This window comes from Ictidomys tridecemlineatus, chromosome Y (genome assembly GCF_052094955.1).
Source record: "Ictidomys tridecemlineatus isolate mIctTri1 chromosome Y, mIctTri1.hap1, whole genome shotgun sequence".
Lineage (NCBI taxonomy): Eukaryota > Metazoa > Chordata > Mammalia > Rodentia > Sciuridae > Ictidomys > Ictidomys tridecemlineatus.
In genome coordinates this window covers 15,432,636-15,448,189 of record NC_135494.1, presented here as the reverse complement: position 1 = coordinate 15,448,189, position 15,554 = coordinate 15,432,636, and the positions used below count along the sequence as shown (strand labels likewise).

Genomic DNA, 15,554 nt, shown 5'->3' with positions numbered 1-15,554 from the left:
CCACGCCCACATGGCATTAGGTCACTGTAACTGAGGGTTCACCTTGTCAGTCTCTGGTTCATAGTGTTCTCTTATTACTGTCACAACAACTCCGTGAAGAAGGTGCTGAAGCTGGCTCGAGTCTGTCCACCAAGTGTGCTTTGAGATATGATCATCGTCTTGATGTTTTCTGTTAGTGTTTTAAAGTTTGAGCTCAAGTAATATCACCCTGCTCCTGAGAACCTAAAGGGCATGTGACCCATCACGAGTCTTATTTATTTATTTGTTTATTTACCCGTTTATTTGGCAGTGCTGGGGATGGAACCCAGGACCTGGTGCGTGCTGGGTACTGCTCTACCACTGAGCTGCCGTCCCAGACCCAGCCCCTGTTCATCTTAGCACAGAAGTTTGAGTGTTATATAACTCCTGCTCAGTGGTTAGAACCACCTTTACTGTTTTTCCTCTCCAGACTTTACCATTTTCATAATCACTGGGCCATGCGGACGGCCACGTACTTCTTCATCTGTGTCAACCTCTCTCTTGCCCTGTTTGAGGAACCGGTGCTGTTTCTGCTACCGTTCTTGGTAAGCATTAGATAAAAGATGTTCAACCAGACCTTGTCACCAGTGAGTGGGGCCCCTTGCTTCTCCCTTTTTTTCTTCAAATGTCAGCAAATAGGAATTTGACTTTATTTTTTTCTTGCTGGGGCTTCAGAGAATTCTGCTTGTTGGCTAATGTGCCAGTCATAAGGGACTTTGAGGGCAATGGAACTTCAGAATAAGCTGCTGAATTTGTAAAATGAATCAATTTTTAAAACCCATCAATATGATGTCTCTGGGTAAAGTACATCAAATATATGTTTATTCAGTGCAACGTGTTTGTTTCCTTCAAGAAAATGTTTCCTGATACATATAGGCCAGGAGCAAAAACCTGGAGACTTTCTCAGTTGAGAGAAGCCAGGAACATTGTGTTTCATTGGAGAGTTTCTGCCTAAATCTCAGAAGCTGGACCTCAATGACACGATCTGATAGTGGGTTTATTGCAGAATGTCCCCCATTCCTAAAATGATAGTATGGACCATATCCCGCCAGGCCAAGGGTACTTTTGGCTTCTGCCTTCCATTTGATGATATTTTCCCCTCTCTGCTCCCCCCAGCTCACTCTTGAAAGGCCTTCTGTTCTGCCAGTCATAGTGACATCTGCTGGCGGACATGGGAAGTCACAAATCTGGGGGACCCTCTCAACCAAACCTTGTTAATGCTGCCATTTATCACAGGGGCAAGGGTGCAGGCTCTGGAGAGCTGGGCGTCCTGTCATTTCTCTCATACCCTCTCCCAAGAGAGCAACCATGTCTCAAGCAGCCAGTTCCCACCTTCCATTCGCAGAACTGAAAGTCAGGCAGATGCAAACCCAAATGCTAGCGTGGGCCCTGGAAAAGAAGCCACCACTCCAGGTGACAATAGACTTGACTGGATGCTTGGGGACTGAAGCAAGGCAGTTCTCACCCACCTCTTCTTCCTCCTCATTTTCAGCAGGCCTCTGCCTGCGGCTAGGAGAGGAGTGGAGCTCTGTCCCCCACCCGGCCCCGCTGTCTCAGCGCTGCTTTAAGGGCAAACTTGCAACTAGGTGAGTTGAAAGGGGATTATTCCAACTCAGAGTTTCTTTTCTTCTGATCTAACACAGGAGATGTCCACTTTTCGTTTCTGAGAAGTTTATGGTGTCCTAAGAACTCCACTTCACTTTGGCTACTCAAAGTGGGGTCGCTTGGCCAGTAGCACCAGCATCCCTGCTCAGAGCTTGTCAGAAACGCTGCCACTCAGAGGTGCTAGAGTTTTGCACTGACAGAAGACACTTTTGAAACAAGCCCCAAGGCCATACCTTCACACACCCAAGCTCATGTGCTTGTACTCCACACTGGGTTCCTCACCTTGGCGCCCTTGGCCCATCAGGCCATATCCTTCTTAGTCTGTAGAGGTCTTCCTCGTGCAGTGTAGACATTCAGCAGCACCCATGGCCTCTACCTGAGTTTTACACCAGCACCCCTGACTTGTGATAACATAAAAGGTCTCCAGGCATTGTCAAATGACCCAAGGGGAGGGGGAAAGTCACCTGTGTTGAGACCCATCACCTTCAGGGTCACCTGAGACCATGTTACAAACACACATTCTCAGACTCTGCACCAGACTGGCAAAACCAGGAACTCTAGTAGGGCCCAGGAAATTGGTTAACTCTCCGTGAGACACAGGCTCTCTGAGGTGGAAGAGGACTCGGGAAAGGCCCTGCAGTGAATCACTATTTGGTGACAGACAAGTCACAGGGGCCACAGCATGACCAAGAGGTTGCAGGCCGTGGGTGATAAAGAGCCCAAAGCAGTAGCCACCTGGGAGGGTTTTCAGCCAACACTTCCCCCTGTGCTATCTCCATGACCTTGGCCAAGTGACCTGATCTTTCAGTGCCTCAGTTGTCACCTATGGAAAATGGGGACAATCAAAGCACTGTTCCTCTTGCAACTATTCAGGGATGAGGAAGCTTTTATGATAAGGTGCTTAGAAGAGTGCCTGGCTCCAAGACCTTTGGACAAGTCAACTAACTGGTCTTCTCTTCACCATCACTGGCCTGTCTTGCCCCCGATTGTTGAGTCCCCTACAAGCCAGCCAGGCATGTGCTTCATTCTCTGCAACATCCTCAACAGGGAGCCCTGGCCTGGCCTGGACCAGGCTCTCAATGAACATCAGTGGAGAAAGGCATTGCAGTGCCCATGAGGACATGAGGATATCAGCAGAAGCCCGCTGTCTCAGGGGCTTGAACTTTGCTGTGGATTCTGTATGTTCTGCAAAGGGACCCCAGCTTCCTAGATCCAATTCTATTAGAAGGTGTCCTTGCAAATGTGGCAACTGGGCAAAAGTGAGCTTCTCCATCCATGTGGATTAGATGGGACGTCAGGTAGATCTGCAGGCATGCTGTAACCAACAGTCAATCAACACATGCTTAGAAAATCATGGAAAGACTAAAGATGGGGGCGGGGTGCTTCACAGATGTTGTGTGTTTTCTTCCTCTACTTCTAGGATTCTCTCTACCCACCTCCTAAAGTCAGTCATACAACTGTCCCCATTTTAAATATGCAAACACTGAGGTCCCAAGAGGTTACAGAACAAGCCCAAGGTCATTGTCTAGTAAGCAGTGAAAGTGTTCTTCTCATGCTGGTCTCTGATTCCAAACCCACACCTGCCTTTCTTCCCAGGGCACTTCCTGGTGTGCACACAGGGATGACATGCCTTAAGATTGGGAGGACAATCCTAATTTCAAACCTTCTACCTCATGTTATGCTGAAGACAATCCTAAGCAGCAGAGCACGTGTCTTATTTGGTTTAAAAACTCCATCTCTGGTAGTAATGAGATCTCTCTGCCACAGCCCCGCCACACAGCCATTTGGGACCACAGGAGTGTGGAGAAAGAGTGACCACAGGAGTGTGGAAAAAGAACACATAATTCAGGAAAGTGAAATACAAAGAAGCAAGAGCTGAATATACTAGAACAGACAGGACCAGAAGAGAGAGCTCAGCTGAGAGAGGCCTGGAGCAGGGCTGGGGCGAGCCAGCGCATTCCACGGGTATTGATGAAGCTCTGCTGTGTGCCTGCAACTATGCTGAGAAGTAGACGCTGCACTGAGCACAGTCTCTGACCTTGCCCTGCTAAAGATCCCAGTCTGGGGATTCAAAGCTGGATGACATTGTCCAGCACTATGCCATTTCTTCACACCCCAGCTGACCTCCAGCCCCCAACACCATGGCTCATTTGCCTACAGTGAAGGCCAGCAGCATCATTCTGTCTTGGCTGGCAGGAGTGGGTGGAGAACACCCCAGCTCTCTCACCCTGTAGGAGGGCTTCTATTAGTAGCATGATCTACATGGACCCCCAGCACTCCTTATCAGGACTGTGCTTAGTCACTCAGTGACAACAACTGGCTGGTACACCCTGTCTTCCAGTTCCTAATCACTTCCTTGGGAGGTGATGCTAGAAAACTTCCCACCTGGAGTTTTCTAGCATCACCTCCAAAGAAAACTACTTGCTAACAAATCTGGATCACAGAGTCTCCACACTTTACCTCAGGGAAGCCAGAGCATGAAAGAAGGTTCTAGAAAGATATACAGTAATCCCAGTCTATCTGGCCATTTTGTGCCTGAATTTATAGTATTCCTTGGCTGCTCTGATTGCCCTGATAGGTTTAGGAGAAAAGACAAGACATATTTTGGAATGTAAAATGAATTCAGGCCGAGTCACTTTCACACAATCTACCAAGTAGGAGTAGAATCTCATGAAATTTTAAGTACAACAGAATGTCAAATGACTACTCATTCCAGTGAAGACATGTTGCAAATAAGACTTAGAACACGTGCTGCAAACAAGACTTAGAAAAGTGTCCTCAGAGAAGATTCTGTCATTCTGCATTTGCTTCTGAAAGTTGAAGCACACAGTTCTAATGAGCCCAGGAAGAGGTTGATACCCAGTTGAGTTGGCATATTATGTGCCAGAGCTCAGGACTTCAGGGCTGCTGTCAGGTGGTTCCCGGACTCTTCTGGTCCTCACCTTCACTCAGTATTTTTTTGTTGGTGATGTAGTTCAGCAATGGATTACTGGCCCAGAGACTTGTTCAGTATTGCTCAGTAGGAGCAAAACACTGTCACCAGTTGTAGGTAGCCAACTCCAGGTGAGAAACTTGATAGATGTTAATGCTCACGGCTTCACACCAGCAACCTGCCCCTCAGTGATCATGCTCTCTAAAATATACACCATGCTAAATTGTGTGGAAGCATTCTAGGCATTCTAGCCAAACCACACTATCTTTCAAAAACAGCCCAATAACATTTAGAGGATTCACTCTCCAAAGCACTGCCAATGCCTGAGCGCCCACACACTCTATTGGCGCCAACCTCACCTCCTTTTAGAATGCACACATCCACCAAGATAAAACTGCCTGTGGTGGTTGAGCAGCCTTTCCAATGGACGAGGTGAATGTAAATATAACACGTGAATGAATTAGCATTTAACAACAACTGGAAGAAAAAAATACATTCTCTAAGATATGATGACGGAGCTGCTCTCTGATCTAGACCATCCCCCTCTCCTGCATCCTCTCTCTTTTCCTCTGCCTCGATGGACCTCCAACTGAGCCCAGAAAGATGTGTCCTTTCTAGTCAGAAGCCCTGTCATGGCTTTCATTTCCAGGCCCTGATTCCTGGTTAACTGCAGCCAGAGCTCGCTTTCAAGGTAGTTTCTTCAGATCCCTTCACTACCCTAACCACAGTGTGGGCTCTGGCCCCACCCTTACTCTCTACACCAGCATTCCACATTAGGGTCTTCCTGTCCCTCTCTGTGACCCAGGACTGCCCATGACCGACCCAACCCAAGAACAAGCTGTTGAACCAGGTGCCATCAAAGGGAAGAAATGACCAGAGATGGCTAACTTGAAGATTTCACAGAATAGTTCATGAGACAAGGAATATCCTGAACCAGTGATATGACATAAGAGGAAGTCAATGAATTCTAACCTCAAGGGCAAATCCTACAGTACACTGGCTCTCAAATTCAGCTACACGCTGGAGCCACCTGGGAGCTGTGCATAGTACTGACCGTGGACCACCCAGTGGCCCTGGGCTGATGGAATGGCTCTGGGCTAAGATGGGACACTGCGGTTTGTAAATTACCAGTTGAGTATAATATAAAGCAAACTTTGAGAACACTGCTTTTTTCCCCACATGAAGAACTGTGTGCATACAGATGCAAAAGTACACAAATCTGCAGCATAAAGCTCCTTGAGGGCCATAGATTAAATGCACTGCAGTCATCAGCATCCTGGCTAGGAACACCACCAGCCTCCTATTTCCACCTTCCAGGTGATTGCAGCCCTGCCATCCAAGCATGGAGGAGTCCTCCTTGGTGAGAAATTTCAGTGTGCAGAATGGAGAGCCCTCTCTCCTGGGAGTCCCTGCTTTGACAATAAGTGCACTGGAGAAGTTGAAATCAAGTGGGAGGCACATGGGCAGGCTTCCTGGATGAGGTCCTGTTGAAAGGAGGATGGGATCTGAGGAGTGGACCAGAGAGAGGAAAGATGGGAAGTACAGCAAGTACATTCAGAGCTGAGGTCAGGCCCAAAATACAATGTTGGCTGACAAGAGAGCCCTTGCACCAGGATCAACAATTTTGAGAAGGCAATGAGAACTGCCTGAAAAGATCAATTCCACAAAATTCCATGGAAACCCACTCATCAGACCTTTCTGAAAACACTGGAAATGTAGGTTTCATGCAAGGAACTCTGGGTGACAGATGGCAAAGTTTGCCAAATGCAAACATGCCTACCAGCTCTGAGAAGCCATTCTCATTCACACTGCTTCAACCAGGGAAAATCCCCATGTGCTCACTGAGAACAAGTTAGCTTGTGCCTCTTGAAGCTGCTTCAACAAACAGCTTCTCTTCTGCACTTCTAAGCTGTTCTCCTCCAGAAATTTCAGAGCACAGTTCAGGCATGAAACACGAAGAGTGCCAGAAAGAGTTCTCTTGAATCTAGCATCAACAACTTTCAGGGGAAAAGAGGAACAGCTGAGAAGATCAGTTCTCCAAAGTCTAACTGACATCCATTTGTCACACATTTGTTTACAACATTCACTTAAAGTGCAGGTGCCCACATGAGTGAACTGTTTTTTTATCAATGGCACAGAGGCTTCAATGTGTAAGCATGCCTGTCACCTGTAAGAAGCAGTTTTGAATTCTTCTAGGTCCACAGGAAAAAAAAAATAGCATGTGCTCACTTACAACAAAGTTAATCAACAAAGCAAATTGAAACTGCTTGCAGCAAACAGCTTCCATTCTCCCATTCCCCAGCTATTTTCAGCAATCACATCCAGAGTCCAATTCCAGCTCAATATAAAATGTGTGCTCCCAAGGAAGCCTGTATATTTGACATCACCCAACTTGGGGAGGCAAGGGGAATGCTGAGAAGATCAGTTCTTCAAAACTCCTACTTTTTCGAAAACTCATTGAAAGGCAGGGTACCCACTTGCAGCCATCAGTGGTTGACAGATGGCACAGAGGCTTCAATGTGAAACCGTGAATGCCAACCATTACAAGTGCTTCTGACACACTCTAGTTCAACCTGGGACACCCCAAAGTGCTCAACGAGAACACACTTTGTTTCTGCAAGTGGAAGCAGCTTGCATGAACTGTTTCAATCAGGAAATTCCAAGCTCTTCTCAGCAAGCACATTCAGAGCACAGTTTTGGCCCAATAGAAAAAGGGTCCTAGCAAAAGGGTCCCACACCTACGATCACCTTCATAAGGTAGCTTCCCATCTTCTGTGTGGAAGTGGGTTTCTCCTTGGCCCTTATGCTGTGGAGGAGACCACTAGGAGCTAAGCTTCATGCAGGACCATCTGACCTGGACTTTTTGCAAGCCCTATGAAGCCCTCACACAAGCTCAAATGCTACAGGACTTTGCAGACCAGTCCATGCAACAGTAGACATTCATTCATTGTCTGGAGTCTACAGGTTCCTAAATGCATGGCATTCATTATCATCAAATGCACAATTTTGATCAAAAACCATCACAGTAGATCAGGTAACAAATCATCACAGTAGATCAGGTAACAAAAACATATATATTTTAAAATAATAATATATTAATGGGAACAACAAATACAGGATAGAGTAACAACTGTGTTACTAAACAAGGTCAAAGACAATGGCAAACTATAGATTCAAACTTTGAAGCCAATAGTAATCAATGTAAATATTCCTGGGCTGCCTCAGACCCGCCCAGGCACACAGCAGCAGAATGGTTTTGCAAGCATCCTCAGGAGGGCTGGAGCCTTCTTTGCAGGACGAGAGGGAGGTTGAGGCTGGATCCACTCATCATTCTTTTGGGAGAGGCTCCTTTTCCTCAGTACGAAGTTGGGTTTTGTGTGAGGGTTCTTTGCGTAAAATATGTTGGCCTGCACTGGAATCCTCAGCTCTGGGGAGAGAGGGGCGTACAAAATAAGGTGGCTCAGGAGGTGCTTTCTGGGACACCCAAACATCTGAAAGCCTGTGCCAGAAACGAACTGAGCCACACACCTGAGAGCTCTCCAATTCAGCACCAATACTAACAAGACAGCCTCCACAGTCCTCCCTGAGGAAAAACTAGGCAGAGCACTTCAACAGACCTAATGTCTGTTCCTACCAAAGGCTTTGGACTCCAAAACATCCCAGGTCCTCTTGCATCTGCCAAAGCACACCACTAGGGTTTGCATCTGAAATCTCCCACAAAAGGCTCTTGTGCCGAAGATTCAGACCCCACATGAGCCATCTTCACAGGTGGGTTTGGAGGAAAGCATTGGATGGTGAGTGCTCTGATGTCAACATGAAATTCTCATTCAAGATAAATCGACTACTGGGGGGTGGAAGGGACTGGAAGAAAGGTTGAGCATGGTTGGAGGAAGACCTAAACAGGGGTGCACCCTGGGCAACAGTACCTTGTCCCTGTTGGCTCCACTGAATCCTCATTCTCCAAGTAGAGGTCCTCCTTCTCCTCTCCGTCTTTCTCTCTCTCCCTCTCTCCCAGCCTTGTTCTCTTTCTCCCAGTCTATGCCTTTGTGGCAAGGGCTGAGGAGCTCTCCACTGCCACACACTAGAGCTTTATGGACAGCCTCAGTGCACAACCAAAGAGAAAGTTGTGAAACCCAGAGAAAAGGCCTAGGATTCCTCAAGTATGGCCACAGTGAGGACAGGCTGACCAGCACGGATACCACATTAGAGCCACGCTTCTGTGTTGGTGGAGCCTGCCTCCATGTGAACCAGGCTTCTGAGAATGAAGACTACATTCCAAATGCTGCCCTCCTGAGAACAATGATTCCAAAGACCAGCAAAGGGACTGCTTCCCTCCAACATGGTGTATGGCCCAGTGGTGCCATGACCTTGAGTGGGGGAATACAACAGCCAGCTTCTCCTTCCTCTGAACACCTCTTTCCTGTTGCCCTCCTCTAACCTAGAGCCTGTTCTCCATCCCTTCTGGGTTGGATGTGGGGATCTCTGCTATGAATTTCTTAGGCTACCAAGGGCCCAGACAGACTTCCTCTTCCATAGACTCTACTAACCTAACAGAAGGTTAAGATAGGAGACAAGTGATCCTAGAACTCATTGGGATGGTGGTCTTCAGCGTACATAGGCTGGGATAATGGCTGCTGAGGTGTTTGGCTCACAAAAACCAACCAACCAACCAATGAAAAAGCGCTGACATTATTATCAGATGAGCTCTGTGGCTACGTGCTCAGGAAGCCCTCATCTGACTTTAGTTAGAGATCATAACCTGGCTATTGGGATCACTCCTTGGCTAGTGGACTCAGGTGCAGAAGACCATGGAATTTATGCAAAAACAGATGATTCAAGCTGTCTCCCAGGCTGTGTTTTCTTCCCAATTTTATCCTGTTACTGCTTGCTAGAATCTTGGCAATTCTCTGCCAAGGCAGTGGTTTTCTGGTCACACAGAAGGCTTTCAATCCTACTGCTTCAGTCCACAAAATGCCAGTTCCCTCTTTAGCCCATGCATTCCCATGTTCCTCTGAAACCACTCCTATCTCAGACCACAGAACCATACTGCTCCTGGAAAGAGGCTTTCCTCCTCACTCCTCAATGATGTGAGCTTTGGATGCCTGTTCATGTCCTGGGCAGGGCACCTGGTGGGGAGCCGCACTAGCCACTGGGGTATACCAAAACACCTGGAGAGCTTACACCAGCAGAAGTGCAGTTGGCTTTGTGCACGAGCCCAACACACCCTGTTGGAGTGTTCTTGGGGGTCAGAGGCTACTCTTTGGTGCTAAGAGTTGACCTGAGTCCACATCCTGACCCTTGCTCTCTGTCATCTGATTGTCCCACTTACTCTGACGGTGAGAGATGATTTGGCCCAGCTCATATTCCTCCGGCTTCTCCTGAGTAAGCAAGTGTAGCTCGAGGGCCCTGCGGATGACGACAGGAGCCCGATCGTGGCAGGTCACCTGGAGCAGCATGGAAGACAGGCCTTCAGGAAATGGGCCTTGAAGTGACTACTCAAGGACAGTGGGCAGGGGCATTCTGGAGGCACCTCCACTCTAAATACAAGGGCAACATCCATGACCCTACTACCTGAGGCTGACCTCCTGCTCATCACGTGGGCTCTTCCCATAGGCTACTAGCCCAATCCTTGTACATAGGACTTCCTGGACCTGCCATTGCTCTTTGTGGAGCTACACTTCTCTCGAAGTGAAAGGACCCCACTACCTGCATACAGATGCGATCTCATCCCACAAGTTGGGAGGAATGGGACAATAGCCTCCAAGATCCCAGGTCTGCCCGAGGATGCAGGCGGCATTGGGAATGGCCTAGGCACAAAACCTAGAGGCTTTGGTCTGGATTGCCAGGGCCCAAATCAGACCCAGAAACATGACCACACACAGGAGTGACGAAAGATAGCCACGAGAGCTCCTGGCCTCCAGAGGCTCAGTGCTGGCTGGGGTATAAGAGGGCACCTCATCCGGCAAGGGTGGTCATTGGGTTACCTGGACATTTAGTGTGCTTGCTCCACATCCATACTGACTCTGCAGAGAGACCCTCTCAGCTCCTTGTTCAAGGAACATGCAGAACCTCATACTGGTGTCCTGCTCCATAGACGTCAGCATCCCATACAGGGGAACCTGCAACCTAGGTCCTGGCCTGTTCTCATCTGTCACCCATACCTGCCTCTGCCCTTCTGGACTGCATGCTGCCACGTGACACACAGACTCCCTCAGACATGGTGGTGGACAAGCTGCTGCTCTCCCTCATCTCAGCTCCAGCCCTTCACACTGACCTCTTCTTTCTTGATTCCCATCTATCCTCCTGATCATCCAGAAGCTCCAAATTCAAGAGGGCATGAGTAGTCCATGGTATTGGACCAGTGTCTGCTCCCCACCCAGGTGTAAGCACCAGGGGACACCCTTGCTCCCAGGCTTACCAAAACAGTCTTGGCCATCTTTGGACTTTGTGTTTCTAAGTGGACACGGATTAAGCAGGTGTCTCCCACCTGCCTGTGGGAAAGCGGCCTGGAGGACTTGCAGGTTGATTCTGAGAACTGTGGGGGATGGAACATCAGCAAACCGAGAAACAGAAAGCCACCCCAGCCTGTCAGTTGGCTCTATGGGCTTCTAGCACATATATCCAGCTGCTCAGGCTTTTCATTTCCCCAGGTGGGAGTGGAATGGCAGCACAAGTAGAGCTTGAATAAGGTAGGTGTTTACCTCCTTTCCCTTGACCTCGAGGCGTTTCCTCACGATGAAATAATATTTTATTTGTGGATTCATGGAGAGATACATGAGTGAGTGGTCAGGGACCTTGATTTCTGCAGAGCAAAGTGGAGAGAATTGTTAGATAGCACTCAAGGATTATACCACAAAACACCCACAACCCCTGAGAGTCTCCGCCAGGGCGAGCCTGCACCAGAATTGAGAGCCCTCCTATCCAGCTACAGTGCCACCAAAGACTCCCTCAGTGATTCTTCCCTGGAGAAGATGATGTACAGGATTCTAAACCAAAAGAGCACCTGGCAATGGAAACAGCACCTTGGGCCCAGAACTTCTCAGTGCAGGTTGGATCTGCCAAAGGGACACTGCTAGGCTTTGCATTAGGATTGGCAAAGGCTCCGGTGCTTAGGCCTTTCTCCCCAGGGCAGCCATGCTCACACATGGGCATTCAGGGAAGCATTGGATCGTGGGCGAATTCATCCCCTTGCCCTGGATGAATCCACTCATGGATGAATATGTGGAGGGGAGGTGGTATCCATCAGAGGTGTGTTGGGCATGGACATGGGAGGACATCAGCAGGGTGGTGCCCTGGAGAACTCCATTGTTTTCTAGGTTCGCTCTCCTTCCCCTTGTTTCTCATCATGAGCTGTCTGCTTGGTACTTTTATTTTGGTTCTTGTTCTACTTCTGGCTCTTCTTTCTGTCCTGCATCTTCTTGTAGTTCTTTCTGGGTCTTTTTCTTGTTCTTACATCATTCCTTCTTGTTCTTCTTGTGTATCTTCCTCCACCCTTCCTTCTGTTTACCTCCTCCTCTTCCTTCTTCTTCCTCCTGCTCTTCATTGTGTGATCCTCTCCCCACTCAGGAGTGTCTCTTTCTCCTCCTCCTCCTTCTTCTTCTTTCTCTGGCAATGGTGGGGCGTCCTGAGGAGTTCAAATCTATCACACTCTTCTGCCCAGATGCAGCCTCTGTTCAGTAGTCCAAGATGAAATCAGTTCTCAATCAATGGCCAGGAGTGAAACCAAGACCAAAGACAAGTGACTTCCTTTCTTTGTCATTGTCACAGTCAGGAAAGACTGAATAACAGACACCGCATTCTGGATAGGCTTCTACCTGTGGTAGTCAGCACCTCATCTGGACCAGGATTGCTAAAATAGATTCCACCTCCATAAAGCTTCCCCAATGAAAACAAGGTTTCCAAAATCTAGGAGAGGGCCAGCATCACTGCCACCCTCCTGCCATAAGGCATAGATGCCATCACACCTAGTGGGTTCCAGACCCCTTTAGTCCTCCCTTTTGACGTCTGTTACACACAAACCTCCCCTGGTCTGGAGCCTGCTCTCAACTGATGCTTGGGTTGAAAGTCTGTTTCTGAAATCACCTTTGTAGATTCTCGGTTTGGTAATTCTTTTTGACAGGCTTATTTTTTTACTAGGGATAAAACCAGAGGCACTTAAGCACTGAGACCATTCCCAGGCCTTTTTACTTGGGTACAGGGTCTCCCTAAGTTTCTGAGGTTGTTTGGAAATCCCCATCCCCCTGCACTGCCTCCCAAGTCCCTGAGATTCGCAGACACTGCCCCTTGCCCAGCTCCTTGCACCTCAGTCTTCCTCATGTGTGAGACAGAGCCAACTCAAATGAGGCGGTGTGTGAAAATGGGAAAACTCACTTATGTGCCCGACAGATGGTGGGTTCTACTGTGGACAGGCTGGGATAGTGGAGGCTAGGAGTGTCGGGCTCACAAGAAAGAAAAGAGCACTGGCATGGTGGACAGCTCAGCATTGTGGCCTCTGTTCTTCAGATGCCCTTCTTTGTTGCTGGAAGGAATAATAACCTGGCCATTCTGATATCTTCAGGAGATGGGCACCCAGGCACAGAGGACTTGGAATTGTTCCAAAAAGAACCCAAAAAGGCTGTCCCCTGGCCTTGACTTCCTCTTCACTGAGTCCTGTTCCCAGTTGCTGCAATCCTGACATTCTTGAGTAGGCAGGACTTCTCATATCCTGGCCATGGATTGGGACCTGTGCTGCTTCTGTCCATAGCAATGCTGATCCAATCAGGACCCATGCTCTGCTCCTCTTCATTTGAAGGCATCCTTATCAGTGAGCCATAAACCAAACTGATGATGGATTGAGCCTCTCTCTTCCTTGCCCTCATCGATATTAACTTTGCATTGCCAGACCAGGTCCAGGGGAGAACACATTTAGGGAGGTCCAGCAGCCCCCTGGGGCTGCATTTAACACCTCCACATTGGACACGCCCATCACTGCACTTGGTTTCCTGCACCAGGCCCACCACACTCTGGCTATTTTAGGGCCAAGGCCCACTTTCTCTTGGCTGTGGGTTATCCTGAGCCCACTGTGGATCATGTCTCCCCACTGTCTGATTGTCCTACTTACTCTCATGCAGAGACATCATTCTCAGCAGCTCAAAGTTGTCCACATCCTCATGCTGCAACAAATTTTGGCCCAAGGCCCTGCGGATGAGGCTTGTCACCCTCTCCTGACACGTCACCTAGATCAGGGTGGGACAAATGTCATCAGAGAATGGCTTTTAGAGGAGCTACCCAGAAGACTGTGGTCAAACATTCAGGAGAAATGTTAGCTACATATACAAGGGCACAATCTTGTTATCCTGCTACCTGAGTGTGGCCTCCATATACCCCCTGGGTTCTTGCAACATGCTACTAGAACAATCCTGGTACAAATATCTGCCTGTACCTGCCATCTCCCCTCCCCCTGGGGAGCCACATTCCACTCAGGTCAAAGGACCAAACTGTCTATGCACAGACACACTCTCATCTCACCGAGATGACAGCAATGGGCCAGGGATCTGCGCACCAAGTGTGCTCTGGGATGCAGGCTTCCTTTGTAGGTGGAAGAGGCAGATGCACTGAAAATTTTGGTCCTGACTGCCACTACACAAAACAGACTCAGATACAAGAGTGTGCACTTGAGTGCTTCATGATAGCCTGGAGAGGCCCTGGGCTCTGGAAGCTCGGTGCGGGTCTGGTTGTAATGATGTACTTGACTCAGCACTGGCAGTCACTGAACATGTCTCCTCTGCAGCTGGACACCTGCAGCATTAGCGTGTCTACTGCACATCCATAGAAATTCTGCCAAGAACCCCTTTAGCTCCGTATTTACATACATGCAAAGACTGACATTCCGAAGCTTTGGCATGACCCCCCAGGTGATCCCGACCCCAAATTTCCACACCTAGTCATGCTAAGGAGGTTCTCTTCCCTGCCACCAGGAACACACTCCCTCCTACACATGTGACAAGTCACTGCCAGCTCCTCTGCTCCAACCTCACTCATTGAGAATACCAAGTTCTAGGCACTGCAGCGTGCACCCTGGACATATCTCTGCCTTCATCTGTCCACAGCAGATGCCTTCATCTGTCCGTCTGCACTTCTGGCCTGCCAAACCCACAATACACAGGCCCACTCACTGCTGCAGCTGGGCATGCTGAGGCTCTCCCCCCTCAGGTCAAGCCCTTAAGACTGACCTCTCTCTTCTTAATTTCCCACCACAGCCCCAGGGTTAGCTGTGTCTCCTGCCTTCCACTGTGTGGACACCCAGGAGGCAGCCCTGCTGTCAGGCTTACCAGGATGCGCTTTGTCTCCCTCAGGCTCTGTCCCTCTAGGAGGACGTGGACAAAGCGGCTGTCTTTCACCTGCTCGCTGGAGTGAAGCAGTGAGGAGCTGCTACTGGTGACTTTTCTCATGCACCACTCATTGGTTTGGGTGGCCTGGGGCAATGGTCCTGCAGCCACCGCAGAGCTGCTGCTCACAGCTGCTGGGATCCTGGATGCCACTGCCACAGAAGGCTCCAAGAACTGTGGGGGATGACAACATCAGCAAAGCCCAGCACCTGGACCCCACCCAGCCTGGCATTAACTCTGTGGGAATTCTACAACATCCATCCAGAACCTGAGGTTCTTGTCCCCTTGGAGGATGTGGAGTGGCACCAGGAGTAAAGACTGAAGAAGGTGGCTGTTTACCTCCTTTGGCTTGACTTTAAACAACTTGCTGACAGCTGTTTCCCAAAGAAGAAAGTTATAATCCACTCTACCATTCAGGGCGTAATATACGTTTCCATCTGCAGGGATCCTCAGCTCTGGAGAGGCAGGGGCAGAGGCATGGTAGGTGACACTCAAGGAATACACTACCAAACATCCCCCACAACTGAGAGCCTCTGCCAGCTCAGGTCTCACACATAGACCTGAGAGCCCCCGAATCCAGCTACTGTTGCACCAAAGACTCCCCACTGATTCCTCCCTCAGGACCCTCTCTG

General features: G+C 49.0%; 1 protein-coding gene across 1 annotated transcript; it reads right to left on the bottom strand.

The window, feature by feature from the left end:
- Positions 1-7,610: 7,610 nt before the first annotated feature.
- Positions 7,611-15,092, bottom strand: LOC144372046 (uncharacterized). Its single transcript, XM_078035466.1, has 6 exons — positions 14,866-15,092; positions 13,656-13,770; positions 11,257-11,357; positions 10,974-11,090; positions 9,885-9,999; positions 7,611-7,982 (listed from the first exon to the last, which is right to left on the bottom strand). Exons 1-6 carry the CDS (start codon positions 14,983-14,985, stop codon positions 7,777-7,779), a joined length of 774 nt encoding a protein of 257 aa, XP_077891592.1. The 5' UTR covers positions 14,986-15,092; the 3' UTR covers positions 7,611-7,776.
- Positions 15,093-15,554: the final 462 nt, after the last annotated feature.

Bases quoted from the DNA above. Each gene is read 5' to 3' on its own strand.
- LOC144372046 (XM_078035466.1), bottom strand. From the start codon at position 14,985: ATGAGAAAAGTCACCAGTAGCAGCTCCTCACTGCTTCACTCCAGCGAG. The intron at 11,358-13,655 runs GTAAGTAGGACA...TTTGCTCTGCAG, and splicing joins AATGATGTCTCTGCATGAGA to AAATCAAGGTCCCTGACCAC. The intron at 11,091-11,256 runs GTAAACACCTAC...CATCCCCCACAG, and splicing joins TCGAGGTCAAGGGAAAGGAG to TTCTCAGAATCAACCTGCAA.